The sequence below is a fragment of the Macrotis lagotis genome, chromosome 4 (assembly GCF_037893015.1).
Source record: "Macrotis lagotis isolate mMagLag1 chromosome 4, bilby.v1.9.chrom.fasta, whole genome shotgun sequence".
Lineage (NCBI taxonomy): Eukaryota > Metazoa > Chordata > Mammalia > Peramelemorphia > Peramelidae > Macrotis > Macrotis lagotis.
Genome location: NC_133661.1, coordinates 267,872,821 through 267,892,072, shown reverse-complemented (window position 1 = coordinate 267,892,072; position 19,252 = coordinate 267,872,821). Strand labels below are relative to the sequence as shown.

Sequence of the window (19,252 nt, the reverse complement as noted above, 5' to 3'; positions counted from 1 at the left end):
GAAACTTTGATTTAGCTGTTTGTCCATATGAATTTTCAAATCTTTTAAAGAAATTCTTTTATTATGTGTGAATTAAGTATAGATCCGATCCTAGAAGTCTTAGTCTAGACTTAATTTTTTTTTTGCAAGGCAATGGGGTTAAGTGGCTTGCCCAAGGCCACACAGCTAGGTAAGTATTAAGTGAGTGAGGCCAGATTTGAACTCAGGTACTCCTGACTCCAGGGCCGGTGCTCTATCCACTGCACCACCTAGCTGCCCCAAGACTTAAATCTTAATAGGCTAAAAAATAGTTATTTAAATGACTATTTTGAAAGTTTAAGACTGCACTAAGACTTGTGGGATACCTATGCTGTTGTTCGAAGAAAAGTAAACTGAAATGAATTTTAATTAAGTGAAAATACAAATGTATTTTCCCCACTTTATAAGCTAGCAGAGATGTTTTATATGTACATATTATATATATATATATATATTTGAAAAATTCTTCCTTATATGATGCAATAATATACTGTTAGAATTATATAGGAAATTTGATCATTCTTCCAATTGATGACATTTGCTTTTTTCCCTTACCTCAGAATGCTGCTATGAATATTTTTGTATAAATATGACCTATTTGAGGCACATTTATAATGAGACTATTGAGTCAAAAATATGAAAGGTTTGATGAGTTTTTCTACAGAACTTCAAATGACTTCTATTCACCAGAATGCTAATTATTAATTTGCAAGATATTGCCCAACCACATTGTATTTTAGTACAATGTTACCTCCAGGAATGTATGCCTCCAACATTGACTGTTTCGATCTTTTGTAATTGGTAATTTAATGAATGTGAAGTGAATTCTCAGAGTTCTTTTTATTTACATGTTTAATATTAGCAATTTGTATTTTTTCTTTATTTAAGGCAATGGGGTTAAGTGACTTGCCCAAGGTCACACAGCTAGGTGATTATTAAGTCTCTAAGACTGGATTTAACTCAGGTTTCTCCTGACACTAGGGCCAGTGCTTTATCCACTGTGCCACTAGCTGCCCCCATTTGTATTTTTTCAAACAGTTGTTGACAGACCAAAATTCTTCTTTTTGAAAATTATATATTCATAGCTTCTGATTTCTCATCTATTGGGCAACAATTCTTTGTTTTACATTCTTGTCTGCATTCCCTATGTAGCTTGGATACCATACTTTTATTTAAGATATAAGATACAAAGATTTTTTTTCCCCATTTGACAATTTTCTATCCTTATGTTTATAATAACCTTTACCCCTTGTTTGGTTTAGGACTCTTGAAACATTTCTATTCCCACATAGTTAAGAAGATTCCTTCTGTTTTCTAATTTTTGTGTAATATAATATTTAGATCACATTATCTATTTGGTTCTTACTGATGTGTGTGTGTTGTGTGTGTGTGTGTGTGTGTGTGTGTGTGTGTGTGTGTGTGTATTTTATAGGATGCTTACACAGACTCATTTCTAGTAACAGGTTATCTGGATCCTCAGTAAATTAAAAGTGGTGTGGGGAGAGGAAAGAAAAGTGTTAGAAAAAATTAACCAGGGGGGAAATTACACTCACTTAAGGAAAAAAATGGTAGTCAACAGCTACAAAGGCAGTAAAACTGTAAAATGGAAAGTCTAGCAGTCTAGATAGAGACAGGTAGTTGTATTAAAACTCAATAGTATATTTGAGTAGTATAATCAGTGAATATTTTGCAATGAATGAAGAATTGGCATTATGTAAGCAATTTGTGAGTTGTTAGGTGTGAAGTAGTCTTCCAAAATCTGGTCACCTCTGGATGAGATAAGGAAATCAAGTTCTACTTGCAAAGACACAGATCTTTGACTTAAAGTGACCTTTTCAAGATACTGTTTACTATCATCTCTTACCTGGATCATTGGTGATTCTTATTTAGAGTTAACAAGTACATAATTAAAAAGTATTTATGGGAAGCAAGAGTATTGCCCTCCCCTTTGGAATCTCTCATCACCTTATTTTAGCATGAAGGCTATGCTTCCTAGTCCAGACCCATACCACTTCTTACCTGGATCACTGCAAGAGACTCCTAAGTAATCCCCTTCCTCCAACTGTTCCCTTTCTAAAACTTCTGGTCAAATGTACAGTCCTGATTAAATCAGTCAATTGATAAAAATCTTAATTTTCTACTACATATCTAATAAAGTCCAGATTTCTTTATTTAAGAACCTAAACAGTACTTTACCAGCCTTATCTTTTACTATTTTCCTTCAGATATTCCCCTATATTTCATACAAGCTGGTCAACTCTCCAGTCTACCAACATTCCAAACTTTTCTACATCTATCATTTGGTCTATGTTATTCCTTAGAATATTCTCTGCAATTTAATTCCTATTAATCCTTGAAGAGGAGATTAAATGTCACTGCTTTCTGTGAAGTAACTCTGGACTTACCCAGTCAGATGTAATTTTTCCCTCTTCAAAAGTTATACAACATTCTTTAAAAAAAACTGTATCACACTTATCTAAATACATTTTATTTCCCTTAGTAAATTCTAGATCATTCTTATATTTCCCTCAGAGACCAACATTGTGCTCAGCACAGAGGAAACATCTAATAAATGCTTTTTGGATATATTTGAAGACTAAATTGGGAATTCTGAAATAGGTGGCTGCAATTTGTCTGAAAGCATTTGCTTTATAAAAATATACTTGCCTGAAAACATTTGTCCTATTAGCTGTCTGACTACATTGGGATTGTATGGTTTAAGGCAGGAGGGGGCTGAATTAATGGAAAAAATATGGTTGATATAAAAGAATATTTCAAAGTCCCCCCCAATCTGGTTGTTTTGAGATACTCAGGGCTATGGAATAGAAATCTTTGCATAAGCCTAAAGCTGGTTATCCCCACTGCCATTATAATCATGGTATGACCTTGAAAAAAATGGAAGAAACTTTAGGACAAAAGAGAAATAATGCATTGCATAATGAAAGTGTAGATTTGATTATGCTTTTTAAAAACCCTGGAATTGAAAGAAAATTGGCTAAAAATGAGATCTAGGAAGATATTTTTGCAAAACTATGTGTACTTTTTTTCAAACACAGAAAATGACCTCTTGAATACCAATGAAACATCATGAATAAAAATGAATAAAAATCCATTTTATATAAAGGTTATTTGTTTACAAAGATCACCAATTCAATGTGATAGAGGTATTATCTTCTAGAAATTAATAAATGTCTAAAGAAACAAAAATGCTTGCATTACTTTGAGTCCAGTTTAAAAAATCTTGCCATTTACTATATGTGTATATATATATATATATATATATATATATACATATATATATATATATATATGCAATGCAAAATTTTCATCCTTATTCTTCTCATTATGCAGCATCATGGTATGGAAATGATTGAGGATTGTGGATGACCTCTGTATATTATAATAACTAAAAAGGCTTGGAATATAGGTCTGATGAACTGTAAGTTTGGGTTTTTGATTACTAGTCTAAATTTGAAGAAGTTCATTGCCAAAATATTGGTCAACAGTTAATTAATTCATTTAGCCATGGCAGCACATGAAGACCATTTCCTACAATATACAGGGAGTGCAATCTGTATTGGAGAAGAGAGTATTCACAGTGATGAAATCACAGATATTTTTGGTGCAGGAAAGAAAAGTTTTCACATCAAAGTTTTGATGTGTAGGGATAATGCCAGGGATTGCACCTGATTTAATTGATATAGGAAATCCCTGGGTGAGGATTTTTTCTCTACAATTTAAAACTGATAAGACCACCAAGAGATTAAGAAAATTTTACAAGGTCATCAAGTCAGAGTATGTGAGAGGTGATCTTGAACCCTGGTTTTTCTAGCTTTGGAGCCAGCTCTCTAGCCAATATGATAAAAACCCTTCATTTAAACCCTTGTCAGAATTTGAAAGTAGAATAGTCTGTGACAATTTGGTCTATAATACTGATTCATATAGCTACAGCAAACTTTTAATATTTATGAAATAGCCTCAATATTATTGATATGATTACTTTTACATTATCTTAAAAGAATTGCCTTCTCTCAGAATAGGTTTCAAAATGTCATAATTTCATTTTAAACTTTATCCTTGTCCATTACACTATTTCTTCTCTGACATTATACACAATATTAAATAGCTAGAGTTTTGAAAGTCCTTTAAGTTTTTTGGTAAGAGTACTTGATATATATATATATGATGTGTCTATGTGTATACTATATTCATATGTATAAATACATGTTGGATGGTGCAGTAGCTAGAACACTAGTCCTGGAGTCAGGGAAAAAGTTCAAATCCTATCTCAGACACTTTTAGTAACTGTGTGACACTGGGCAAACAATTTAATTGCCTTGTGCCTCAATTGTCACATCTCTAACACAGCACCTGTCTTCCCAGACTTGTGAAGAAGACATGAGATAATATTCCTAAAACTCTTTGCTAATCTTAAAGTCCAATATGAATGCTACCTATTATGTAAATACATCTGTAGATGTGATATAAGCAAGTGGTCATAGAGAAAGATCAATTGGAAGATATACTTCATAGAAACAAAATTCAAATAAAGAAACATTTTAACATACTTTTAACACCTATATAATTTATAGAAGCACTCACTTCTTCACTGACAAATTTCCACTCTTGCTTCAGTTCTTCACAATACAATTCCCATTCTTTAGCTTTCTCAAGCAAACTCAGCCATCTCTCCCACAGGGCTGACACAATTTTGAAAAGACAAATGCTGTCATTTTCTGTACACATAAGTCTCAAACATCTCATGTCTTGTCGTAGCTTCATTAGTTCTTCCTGAGTTGAAACAAGATCTGCTACAAAATTCTTTAAAAAAAAAAGATAAGAATTGATGACATATCCCCACTTATATATATAAAGCCAAACCTGAAAGATAATTGGAACACAATGAAAATCTTAATTTTAAACATTTCCTACATATTATATGTTCAGTTATGTAGTCTTTTTAAAAGCTCTATCTTCCAATAAAAGTTCAAGAATAATTTCTGAGGTAAAAGAAAAAGACTGAGCCCTCAAATTCCATTTTTATAATTCAGAAGTATCTATTCTATGTCTAATGATGCCTAGTTGAATAGAGCAAGGCACTGAGATTGGGAATGGTAAGGAATCAATTAGGAATCTAAGGAGTATAAATCTAAAAGCCAGGAAGCCTGGATAGTTTCCTTTCTGCCTCCCTCCCATCCAACTAATATGTCAGTGTCATGGCTCCAAAAGATTTCTGTGTCTCATTCCAGATGCAGCTACACTATTAAGGTTGTGGACTTGTGCATCTTAAAAATATTTAAGATATTATCATTTTACATAATGTTTACTATGTTATTTGGAGGGCAGAGGGAGAATTAATAAGATATGATAGTTTACATAAATGATCATGAATTTTCCAAGGAAAAGTTAATCATGTGAGTATATTTGAACTGACTGATTTGTTTTACATTTTATTGGGTAGTTAATCTCCAGGATATGTGCTACATTGGTCACTAAAACTACATTTGCATTTTATAGCTCTATGGAAGGGAAGATTTGTGTCTTATCTTCCACATATTAATACCACCCACACCACCATATTAGGTATAATTTAAGAAAAATATTACAACTGCTTAGAAAATTTAAAACATTTTAAATAAAATCCTGAAGGGGATTATATAGGTGTGTGCATGTTATATGTTTATTTATGTATAAATACAAAAATTATTTCAGCATGACCAAGAAAGGGATACAAGGATAATTTATAGGAAAATATTGATTAACTAGATAAAAACAAAACCTACATAGCTATTTCAAGAGATGAAGGAAAAATCATAAACTAAATAAAATATTAATGTGTGTTATAAACTACAAAAATCACTAACACAGGAGGGTCTATCTTTAACATAACCAAATGGTTAGCAGTGTTTACGGAAGGAACATTTTTATTAAATAGGAGTAAAATAAGAATGTTCCTTCTCCTGTTACTATTTGTCATCATTCTAGAAGTACCACAGTAATTATAATAATAAGAAAAGAGAACAAAATCAGGTAAAGTACCATATTTCCCCATGCATAAGATGTATACTTTTTCAAAAAAATTAGGGTCTAAAAACTGGCAGTGTCTTATACAGTGGTTGTAGATTTGCGTATTCCACTTTTTCACACCTGTCTTTACGCTCATTGTTTTGCATTTGTTACCAGTATATTAAGTTATGCTTTGCCACATTCCACCCAGAAATGTCTCAGAAAAGATTTTCATACAGTGCTGAATTCAAGTTCAAAGTGATCCAGTTTTCAAAAGTGAATCTAAGTCATGATGCTGAAAGTCAGTGTGGTCCTCCTCCAAGTGAGAAAACAATCAAGATTGGCTATGGGAAGAAGAAAGCCTCCTGAAAATGCCACAACAGAAGAAGATCATGAGAGGAAAGGCACTCAAATGGCCTGAGTTAGAGAGGGAAGTGAAGAGATGGATTGAAGAGCAAAGGGCCAGTGGAATTCCTGTGTCCACAAAGGTGGGTCAGCAGGAGGCAAGAAGAATTGTGATGAAAAAGAAGTGACTGATCTCAAAGGAAGATACAATGGGTGCTTCAGGTTCATGAAACAAAATGGACTAAACATGCATCCACACACCAGACTTGCCCAGGGAGAACTTGTGGTCAACCTCAGACCAGAGCCCAGGCAGGAGAACAGGCAGAACCTCTCCTGAGACAGGAATTCATCATCAACCAAGGAAGAGGACAAGCTACTGTATGGAAGTTTTAACAGTGATGAGGAGTTGTATGAATTTTATGATGAATAAAACCTGATTTCAATTACTTTATGTAATACATTATTTTTTCAAATTTGGGGTCCCAAAATTAAGGGGCATCTTATACAAGGGGAAATACAATACTAAAAAAGGAAAGACAAAATTTTTCCTATTTGCAATTAACACTGACATTGAACAAATTGAGACAATAGTTTTGGTAGGATAGCAGGTTCAAAATAATTACATAAAAATAATCAGCATTTCTATGCAGTACTACCAAAATTCAGGGAAAAAGATAAGAGAAATTGCATCCAAAATAATAACAAAATGCATTAAAATATCTATAAAGGTACCAGTAATAATTCTATAGACATCTGTAAATTATTCTTTACAGAATTAAAGGGAGACTGAAAAAACTGGAGAGTTTATGACGAATCAAGGACAGAACATTCCAACATGATTTTTTAAAAAATGATACTTCAAGGAAGTTATAGATTTAGTACTATGCCAATTAAAGAAGACATCATAAAAAGGCAAAATAATAGCAAATTAATTTGGAAGAAAAGATCTACACTATCAAGGAATTCTAGAGTACAAGTGAAAAAGAGATAACATTGCTAATTCAACAAATGTTTGTTAATCACCACTATGTGTCAGCCATTGTGCTAAATGCTCGTCTTAAAAAGACAAAATGAAGCAGTCTCTACCTTCAAAGAACTTACGTTCTATTTGGAAGAAATAATTTCTATATGAGTAAGTAAATAATTTCATTAAAGTTATTTCTGCGGGTCCAAAATTAAGGGCATTTTTGTTAACAATGGATAGGTGTTCTAAAAGGCATGATGTGCAGAAGAAAAGATGGAGCAGAGACACAAGAGGAATGGTTGATCTTCTTGAAGCTATATATAAAGCAGTAATTACCATGGCTATTTGATACTGGTTAAAATGTAGAAAAGATTTACTGAAACAGATTAGATAAGCAAAAAATAGAGGCAGTATAAAACAATAATCTTGTATTTTATAAACCTTCAATCATAAATTAGGGAAGGACTCCTTTTATTATAAGAATTGTTGGAAAAAACTGGAAAACAGTTTGAAAATATTGGGTTTAGACTGACATATGCCACAATCTCAAAATAAATATACAATCTGATTATAAAAGCTTTGTCATTAAAAATGAAGATAATGGGTGGGGGAAGGGGATTCAGTAAATAAGTGTAAGTGTAAGAATAAGTATAAGAAACTATCATAAAAGAGAAAATAGATGAACTTGATTACATAAAATTACAAAGTATTTGCATTAACAAAATCAATGGAAAGTATAAGAAAAGAAATTATAGGATATGGAGACTATTTGTATCAAATTTAATTAAAGCCTGAAATCCAAGATATGCAATAAATTAATACAAATACAAAACATTAAGAGCTATTCCTCAGTAGATAAGTGCTCAAAAACTTGAAGAGCTAAGAAAAGAGGAAATAAAAACTCTAAATGATCATAATGAAAACTTACTCTTGGCTTCCTTCAAGGCTCAGCTCAATTCACAGCTGCTGCAAAATGCCTCTCCTATCTCTGATAGAGCCTTCCCTTTGAGATTACACTCTGACCACTCTATAAATAATATTGTGTATGTATTTAATTATTTACATCTTCTCTCCTAATTAGAATGGGAATTCCTTGAGACCAGGGATGCTGTTTTTACTTCTCTTTAATTCCTGAAAGCTATGCTCTTTGAATGAAAAAGAAAATTAAAACAGCCCATGACATTTCACTTTACTCCATGCAAATTTGTAAAGATGAAAAAAGATGGGAATAGTCAGTGTTGGAGGAGTTATGGGAAGGTAGGAAGATAACACAATTGATGGTGAAGTTGTGATTTATTCCAGATATCAATTTAGAATTATGGAAGCAAAGTCACTTAAGCTATTTATACCATTTGACCTTACTATGAAGTATGCATGCACAATACACTCACATACCTATATAGATATACTGAGGAAGTCAAAGATAGGAAGCAAAGGTTACATGCACACACACATTTAACATTTATACATATGTATATTTATACATACTATATATCCATACATATATATATATATATATATATATGTATGTATCCCAAGGAAGTAACAGGTAAAAACAAAGTTTCTATATCTAAGCCTATATCTAAATCTATATATCTATATCTATATCTATATCTATATCTATTTCTATATCCATATCTATATCTATATCTATATCTACATCTACATCTGCACCTACATCTACATCTACATCTATATCTATATATGTCTATGTCTATATCTATCTCTATCTCTATCTATATATGTATCTATCTAAAATACATATGTATATACACAGATATTTAACATAAATACATGAATATACATATATATTATATATATATATCCCAAGAAAGTCAGAGAGAAGCAGATGTTATATATATTTATATCTCAAGATTTGCATTGTAGTACTCTGTGGCAACAAAGCATTGAAAATAAAGTAGATGCCAAATGATTGAAAAATGGCTGAGAAAAACTCCATATGGTTTATATAAATGTAATGGACTATTACTGTGCAGCAAGAACTGACAATTGTGAGGAATTTTGAGGAACAGTTTGTATGAACTGATGCAGAGTAAAACAATTAGCACCAAAAATTCTACAATAATGTAAATGAAAGGATTACTAAATGGAATTCACACTGAGTAACTGAAAAACTAATAAGTTTCTGAAAAATGATATAATAAAATATTCTTTGTGACTTATGGCAGATGGGGTAAGGAACTAGTAAAATAGAATTTTTCATGCAGTCACTATACCAGATGCTTTTGCTTGATTGTTTTTTTCTTTTTCATAAGGAAGGCTTTAATCTAGGAAGTGGGGGTGGCAGGGTGGAAGTGTATCTTTCTATAAATGACTGTTATATAAAAATAAGAGTCAATGGTAAAACCTTGGGGTTTTTTTAGTCTTGTTTTAAAAAAGGTAATCAAAAATACAGAGGGAAGATAGTATGGAGGGCAATAAAGAGTTAGTAATTATAACTTTGAATGTGAATGGGATGAACTCTCCCTTAAAATGTAAATGAATAGCAGAGTGGATTAAAAAACAGAATCCCACAATATGCTGCTTACAAGAAACTCATTTGAAGCAGAGAGTAAAAGGTTGGAGCAAAATATAATTTGCTTCAGCTGAAGTGAAAAAAGCAGGGGTAGCAATCCTTATCTCAGACAGAGCAGCTGCAAAAGTAGATAGCATTAAAAGAGATAAGGAAGGAAACTATATACTCCTAAAAGGTACCATAGAAAATAAAGTAATTTCAATACAAAATATGTATGTACCCAATGGTATAGTATCCAAATTCTTAGAGAAGTTGAAGGAGTTACAGGAAGATACAGACAGCAAAACTCTACTAGTGGGAGACCTCAACTTCCCACTCTCAGATTTAGACAAATCTAACCATAAAATAAACAAGAAGGAAGTTAAGGAGGTAGATTGTTAGAAAAACCCAGGCATGATAGGCTTATGGAGGAAATTGAATGGGGATAGAAAGGAATATACTTTTTTTCCTGAAGTGCATGGCACTCACACAAAAATTGACCACGTACAAGTGCATAAAAGCCTAATAATCAATTACAGAAAGGCAGAAATAGTGAATACATCTTTCTCACATCAAAATGTAATAAAAATCACTTCAATATTGGGCCAGGGAGATATAGACCCAAAACTAATTGGAAACATTTTAAAGAATGAGTGGATCAAAAAACAAATTATAGAAAGAATTATTTCATCCTAGACAATGACAATAATGAAACAACATACCAAAACTTATGGGATACAGCCAAGTCAGCTGTCAGGGGATATATTATATCTTTAAATGCCTACATGAATAAATTAGAAAAAGAGGAAATCAATGAACTAAACATGCAACTAAAAAAATTAGAGAAAGAACAAATTAAAAACTCCCAATTAAATACCAAATTAGAAATTCTAAAAATTAGAGAAATTAATAAAATCAAAAGCAAGAAATATATTTAACTAATAATAAAACCAAGAATTGGTTTTATAAAAAAACAATACTATTGATAAACCTCTGGTCAATTTGATTAAAAAAAGAAAGAAGAAAACCAAATTGCTAGTATCATAAATGAAAAAGGTGAACTCACCATCAATGAGGAAGAAATTAAAGTAATAATTTGGAATTATTTTGCCCAACTCTATGCCAATAAATTTGACAATCTAAGTGAAATGGATGAATATTTACAAAAATATAAGTTGCAGGTTTGATGAAGAGGATATTAAATATCTAAGTAACCCTATCTCAGAAAAAGAAATTCAACAAGCTATTATTGAACTCCTTAAGAAAAAATCTCCAGGGTCAGATGGATTCACAAGTGAATTCTATCAAACATTTAAGAAACAACTGGTTCCAATTCTACATAAACTCTTTGGAAAAAATAGGGGAAGACGGAACTCTGCCTAACTCTTTCTATGACACCAGTATGGTGCTGATACCTAAACCAGGAAGAGTTAAAACAAGAGAAAGAAAATCATAGACCTATCTCCCTGATGAATATAAATGCAAAAATCTTTTTTAAAAAAATCTTAGCAAAACGATTACAACAGATAATACACTATGACCAGGTAGGACTTATCCCAGGAATGCAAGGTTGGTTCAATATTAGGAAAACTGTTAGATTTATTATTGATATAATTAATTATGCTATCAGAAATCATATGATTATATCAATAGATGCTGAAAAAGCTTTTTTACAAAATACAGCACCCATTACTACTAAGTGTAGGAATAAATGGATTGTTCCTTAGAATAATAAGTAGTATCTATCTGAAACCATCAACAAGCATCATATGCAATGGGGATAGGCTAGAGGCATTCCCAATAATATCAGGGGTGAAAAAAGGATGCCCATTATCATCACTACTATTCAATATTGTATTAGAAATGTTAGCTGCAGCAATAAAAGATGAAAAAGAAATTGAAGGAATTAGAATTGGGAAGGAAGAGACAAAACTCTCACTCTTCATAGATGACATGAAGGTATACCTAGAGAATCCAAAAAAAATCATTTAAAAAACTACTAGAAATATTCAGCAACTTTAGCAAAGTTGCAGGATATAAAATAGACCCTCATAAATCCTCCACATTTCTATATATAATTAGCAAGATGCAGCAGAGCTAGAAAGAGAAATCCCATTCAAAGTAACTTCAGACAACATAAAATACTTGAGATTCTACCTGCCAAGGCAGACTCAGAAACTTTTTGAAAACAATTACAAAACATTTCTCACATAAATAAAATCAGATTTAAATAACTGGCCCAATATCAACTGCTCATGGATAGGCCGAGGTAATATAATAAAAATGACAATCCTGCCAAACTTAAACTACTTATTTAGTGCCCTACCAATCAAAATCCCACAATATTACTTTAATAAGTTAGAAAAATTTGTAAGTAAATTCATATGGAGAAATAAAAAGTTGAGAATTTCCAGGGATTTAATGAAAAAAGTGCAAAAGAAGGTGGCTAAACCCTACCAGATCTAAAATTATGTTATAAAGCATCAGTCATTGAAACTGTCTTGTATTGGTTAAGAAACAGAGTGGAAGATCAGTGGAATAGACTTAGGTGCAATAGCAGGAAATTATTATGGCAATCTGCTGTTTGATAAACCCAAAGAGTCCAGCTATTGGGATAAAAACTCTTTGATAAAAACTGTTGGCAAAATTGGAATTTAATATGGCAGAAACTTGGATGAGACCAACACCTCACACCCTATACCAAGATAAGATCAAAATGGAAACAGGATGTAGACATAAAAAACAATATTATAAGTAAACTAGGAGATCAAGGAATAGTTATCTGTCAGATCTATGGAAAAGGAAGCAGTTTATGACCAAAGAAGAGATGGAAAACATCATCAAAAACAAACTAGACAATTTTGATTACATAAATTAAAAAACTTTCCACAGACAAAACCACTCTAACCAAGATCAAAAGAAATGTAGTAAACTAGGGAAAAATTCTTACAACTAATATTTCTGACAAAGGACTCATTTCTAAAACATACAGAGACCTGAGTCAAAATTTTTAAAAAATCCATTCCCTAATTGACAAATGGTTAAAGAGTATGCAAAGGCAATTTAACATATGAGTGAATCAAAGTGATCCATAGTCATATGAAAAATGACTCTAAATCACTACTTATTAGAGAAATTCAAATTAAAATATCTCTGAGGTACCACTTCAACATGTCTCAGACTTGCCAATATGATCAGAAAGGACAATGATCAATGTTGGAAGGGATATGGGAAATCTGGGACACTAATACATTGTTGGTGGAGTTGTGAACTCATCTGGAGAGCAATTTGGAATTACACCCAAAAGGCAACAAAATTGTGTATACCCTCTGATCCAGCAATATCACTACTGGGTCTATACCCTGAAGAGATCATGAAAAAGGGTAAAAATATCACTTGTACAAAAATATTAATAGCAGCCCTGTTTGTGGGCCAAAGAATTGGAAATTGAGTGAATGTCCATCAATTGGGGAATGGCTTAATAAACTGTGGTATATGTATGTGATGGGACAGTGTTATTCTATTAGAAACCAGGAGGGATGGGAATTTAGGGAAGCCTGGAAGGATTTGAGTGAACTGATGCTGAGCGAGATGAGCAGAACTAGAAGAACATTGTACACCCTAACAGCAACTTGGGAGTGATGATCAGTATTAATGGACTTGCTCATATCAACAGGGCAACAGTCAGGCACAATTTTGGGATATCTGCAATGGAGAATACCATCTGTATCCAGAGAAAGAATTGTGGAGTTTGAAGAAAGACCAAAGACTGTTACCTCTAATTTTTAAAAAAAAAGTTATCTTATTATGTAATTTTGCTATCTCTTATACTTTATCTTTTTTCCTTAAGGATATGATTTCTCTCTCATCACATTCAACTTGGATCAATGTATACCATGGAAACAATGTAAAGACTAACAGACTGCCTTTTGGGGGGGGAGGAAGTGAAATTAGGGGGGGGGAATTGTAAAATTCGAAATAAATTAAAGTGGGAAAAAATACATAGAAGAAAAAAACAAACAAAACATCAGCAAGGAACATAAAAAGGGTACTTCTGTTACTTTCATGTTAAACATGCTATACCCTTAAAAACTAAAATAACTCATAAAAAACTACTTGTTTTCTTATGCAATTCCTTTGTTCTATAACATATTGAAATGTTTGTGAATAATCATTAAATTCATAATAATTAAGAAATATTTTTTAAAGTTAAAAAAGGAACCAGCCATCATTTTAAAAAATCCAAATGTACCCTATTTAAGCTATAGTAGTACAACTTTTACATTGTCTATTTCTTATCATCAGGATAAACTAGGCAACCCAGGCTGAGAATGAGTGAGATTTGAGTAGAAATCTGGCCTAAGATACACTTACTAGTAGCATGACCCTATGCAAGTGGCTTAACCTCTGTTTACCTCAATTTCTTCATCTGTGAAATGGGGATAATGATAACATTTATCTCCCAAGTCTGTTGTAAGGAACAATTGAGAACATTGTAATGTACTTAGCACATTAGATTAGTTAGATTTTAATAGTTATTATTATGATTAATTATTATGAGCTTCATTCACCCAACCCAGACTTTGTCATGCATGCATACCTGCTACTTCAAAATCCACCTTACCTTGCTGTGTTCCAAGTGCTCCAAAGCTTCTCTGTAAGACATTGGCTCTTGGGAGATGGATAGCTGAAGTCCCTTTTCCACTTTGTTCAAGTTGGCACAAATTTTTTGTTTGATTTTGTTGTAGCTTTCATAGCTCTTTAAGTATCTACACATAGATGGTAAAAAAAAATGAGGTCATTGAACAGAAAAGAAAGAATTTGAGACATTTAGTCATCAAAAACAATTCAGTCTTCTCTAAGAGTTAATGGACTTGGGGAAGCTAGGTGGCGTAGTGGATAAAGCACCAGCCATGGAGTCAGGAGTACCTGGGTTCAAATCCAGTCTCAGACACTTAATAATTACCTAGCTGTGTAGCCTTGGGCAAGCCACTTAACCCCACTTGCCTCACAAAAACCTTAAAAAAAGAGTTAATGGACTTGTTCCATAGTCCTAGAGGATGTATAGACATCTCCCAATGACAATCAGTGAATAATTTTATATGATCTAACAATAAAGCTAGATACTCTGGTATAGGCAATTTTTTTCAAACATCCCTCCTGGAGGCCTATCTCTGATAGAGCCTTCCCTTTGAGATTACACTCTGTTCTGTTGGGTAAGGCATAAGTTCTTGCTTTAAAATTCTAGAGTTCTATGATTCTATATAATCCATGTGAACTATTTTCAAATACTGAAGCTATGACTTTATTATATATTATTTCTATAATTTTTGTTTTCTCATTATTAAACAAACATGTATATATTTAGTACCTCGAATACTTTGTTCATATTGCTTTAGAGTAAGCTAAGAAATAGCAATCATTCAGCCATTTCCAACAAGCATTTATTAAGTTTCAATCAAGTACAAGGGATATAAAGGAAAAAAATGAAATAATTCCTGCATTCAATTAGAGTTGGGGGGGTATTACCATGTATATGATAAAGCACATTTTTAAAATATATAAAATAAATGTACAATAATTTCTGAGAGGAAGGGCAATAGCAACTGGGGGGAGGCAAATTAAGATAGGCCTTTATAGTAAATAATACATTAAGTGGTGCATTGGAATAATTAGGGAGTCAAGGAGGGCGAGCATTCAATGCCTGGCAGGAATCTTGTTCAAAGGAACAGAGACAAGGATGAAATTTCAAGTAGGAAAAGCACTTAAATAAGCCATTCTGGCTGGAGCATAGAATATGTGAAAGGGAGTAATGCACCATAGAGGCTGCTATGTGTCTCAGTGCATAGAGCATTAGGTCATCTTCCTGAAGTCAAATCCTGCCTCAGGCACTTAATAACTGTGTGACCTTGGGCAAGTCACATAACCACGTTTCCTTTAATTTCTCAACTATAAAATGGAGAAAGAAATGGCAAACTACAATATTACTTATATAGTGTCAAGAAAAAGTCAGATATGAAACGACTGAACAACAACAATGTGCCATAAACCTGGCAAGGTGGGTTGGAGCTAGATTATATAAGAGAATAAAGTTATAAAGCTCCAATCCCAAAGTTCTTGGATTGGGAAGGATTACGTTATCTGAAGGGTACTGGCTTATAAACGAGATAAAAATAAAGAGAAGAAGAAGCACTTTTTACATAGTAGGATAACATATTGCTCATAAAAACTCAGTGTGTTTACAAAATATTGTCCATGTGGAAAAAAAAGAATTTGGAAATGGAAGAGACTTTAGCAGATCTAAGACTTTTTACAGTCCAAGACAGAGGTGTATAACACATGGCTTATGGGTCACATATGACTCTCTTGAGTATAGCTCAAACTAGATTAAAATAAATTGGGGAAATCTTTGCCAAAATTAAAAAATGAAATAAAATATAGATAATGTTAATATGTAGTGCTGAAAGTCAACATGTAACCTACAGGCATCCTTAAGTTTTGTTTTGTGGGTCCCATTTCTATTGGAGTTTAATATCAGTGGTCCAGGGTCTGGTGAAATCTATGGACCCCTTCTCAGAATAATATGTTTAAATTCAATAACTTATTATTTATTAATAATAACAAATTAAAGTAAAATAAATAGAATTTATAAAAGAAGCCAATTACAGTAAAACAATTATTGAAAAAATTTTAAATTTAAAACTATTTTTAAAAATATCTTTTAAGTTACAGATGCCAAGTTAAATTAGATAATTTTTTTTATTTTTTCAAACATAGAACCTAAGATTCATAAAAGGGAATTTATTTAACAGAGGTCACACAGTTAATAAGGCACAGAACCAAGACTGGACCTCAGGTTTCCTGACTCCAATAAATATTTTTGAATGCTTAAATTAATAAATTTATTATAACAGAAAATTTGACTTAAATAATTTTTTATTGCATTCAATCTCAAGACTTCTTTCAAACATGATCTCCATGAGTTTTTTAAACATTAACATTAAGTATGATCAGTTTAGAGTTATAACAACAAAAAAATCCCATTTTTATAGTACTTTTCAAAGCACTTTACAAAATTATCTCATTTAAACTTTACAAAAACCCTGTGAAATTGTACAGGAAGAAGCTGAGGCTCAGGGAACTTGGGTGATTTATTCGAAGTCACAGAACTAGAGGATGCCATAACCAAGACATGAATCCAGATTTTCTGGTTCCAAGTCCAGTGAGCTTTCTACTAGATCATGCTGCATTGCCAAGAAAAAAAATGGCTCATATAAGGTTTACCAAATGTTATACAGGAATGTGCATATTAAAATGGCAAAGTTCAGGATATAAAAATACTAACAATAGACATGGTTAACAGTATTTAACTGCTAAGTATCTGATGCCAACAAAGTCATTTATTATTTCTTTTATAAAGGAATGAAAGGAAGTGATCAATTATAGCATAAATATAATGGGAAGAGAAGGGGATTTGGAGTCACAGCAGTTGGGGTACAATCCTAGTTCTGGCACTGGTTCTGCTGGGTAAGGCTAGGTTTCCATTGCACTTTCGGGGCATGTCCACCTCAAATATACCATCTTTCTAGTTCTCCCAGCTCCTCTTTATGTGTGGTCCCCTTTAGACTGTAAGCACTTTAAAATCAGGGATTGTTTTGCTGGCTTTTATTTATATTCCCAGCACTTAAGACAAGTACTTATTAAATATTTTATCTATTAGGTCAAGATAAGTGACTCTTTAGGTCTCAGTTTCCACATCTGTAAAATAAAAGAGTTGGATGGATGAGCTCTAAGTTCCTTCCCACAGGATCTTTAAAGTAATTTTAAAAAATACCAAAAACAATAACAACTGTTAGTTTCCTTGAGAAAACAGCACTTACCTCTCTAAATCAGCTTTCTTTGTTTCAGCCAACTCCTTGACCAAAGAGTTATTATTGAAAAGTCCCTGTAATACATGCTCAAGCTGCACTTTGGCTTTGGGATTGGTGATGTTTTCCAACTTCGAGATAAGATTCTTTAAGTCCACTACCAAGACCTCAAATTCCTCTTGTTTTGAGTCAATCAACTGTTGAAATTTCCCTATATTATCAAGATCTATTTTAAATGAATCAACAGTGGTTTTAAATGAATTAATGATTTCAACTGCCCTTGTGATGGCTTCACTGAAATTTTTCATGTCCTTCAAGGCCTCATCAAGTATATTCTACAAGATACAACAAATCATATGATAAAAACAAAATTATAAAACATTTTAGATATGAATGGTAAATAACTATTAACATTAAAAACAAGACTTATTACACTTTATATACAACATACCAAAAATAAGATCCTTCCTTTTCTACTAAAATCCAACATGCCACATTATATTACATTGACATATGCTGTATGATTTATATAGTTCTTTTATATTCATAATCTCATTTATTACTTTCCTAGTTTTAAAAGTAAGAAAAACAAAAAAAGAAAAAAGTAAGAAAAACAGAGTTCTTAGAAGGATAAAGTTGCTTGCCCAATATCATAAAGAGAAAAGTTAGCAGAACTAAGAGACTATCTAGTACAAAACATTCTACTCTGCCTTTCATGACCATTTCTTAGTTTACAAATTATATGTGGCATTTCTAATAATCCGAGTCATTTAGGTTGTACACTAGAGAGAGAGAGCCAGGCCTGAAGTCAGGAAGATTTATCTTCCTGAGATTAAATTTAGCCTCAGACCGTACTAGCTTAAGGTGATCCTGCAGAAGTCATCTAACCCTGTTTGCCTCAGTTTCCTCATCTATAAAATCAACTTAAGAAGAAAGTGGAAAACCAATATCTGAGCTAAGAAAACTCCAAATGGGATCAGAAAGAGAAAGAACAACTGAAAACAACTGAACAACTGAAATCTCTAGTATATTTAGTTAGAATCATATTTTATATAGGGAACTAAGGTAGTATAGTGGATAGAATAGCGGTCTAGAAGTCAGGAGGACCTGAGTTCAAATCCAGTCCCAGACAGTTGATACTTTCTAGCTGTGATCTTTGTCCCATAAAAAAAACAAAGAAGATTTATATTTTATAGAATTTGTAGTTATTTGTGAAATAGTAGACAGTTCAAGAAAACATTTCAGTGTCTTTAAAGACAAATTTCCCAACACTGAATGTGATTTGATAATCTAACATTACATTAAGACACAGTGTGATTTTAATGTTTTTAATATTGGATTGAGTTATGAATTTATGGATTTGGATAATTAAAGTTTCCTTAGAAATAATTCAACCTAAAAATGAAGCCTCTTTTATTCTAATAAATATTGTGCTTAGTGCAGTAATTCAATAAACATGTATTTACCAACTATATTGTGCCTTTTCCTGCAATGTACTCTGCTTCCCCTCCTCTTGAGAACATCCTTTCTCCAATG

At 32.4% G+C, this 19,252-nt stretch overlaps 1 protein-coding gene across 4 annotated transcripts in view; it reads right to left on the bottom strand.

Annotated features, from left to right (window-relative positions):
• The window catches only part of SYNE2 (spectrin repeat containing nuclear envelope protein 2), a 414,448-nt gene that overhangs the window by 190,234 nt on the left and 204,962 nt on the right, over positions 1-19,252 (bottom strand). For all 4 annotated transcript variants that reach the window (XM_074235980.1, XM_074235979.1, XM_074235982.1 and 1 more), the window contains exons 53-55: positions 17,729-18,051; positions 14,473-14,617; positions 4,621-4,839 (exon numbers count right to left, since the gene is read on the bottom strand). In XM_074235980.1, coding sequence (XP_074092081.1) covers positions 4,621-4,839; positions 14,473-14,617; positions 17,729-18,051 — 687 coding nt within the window. The remainder of the gene's footprint in view (positions 1-4,620; positions 4,840-14,472; positions 14,618-17,728; positions 18,052-19,252) is intronic.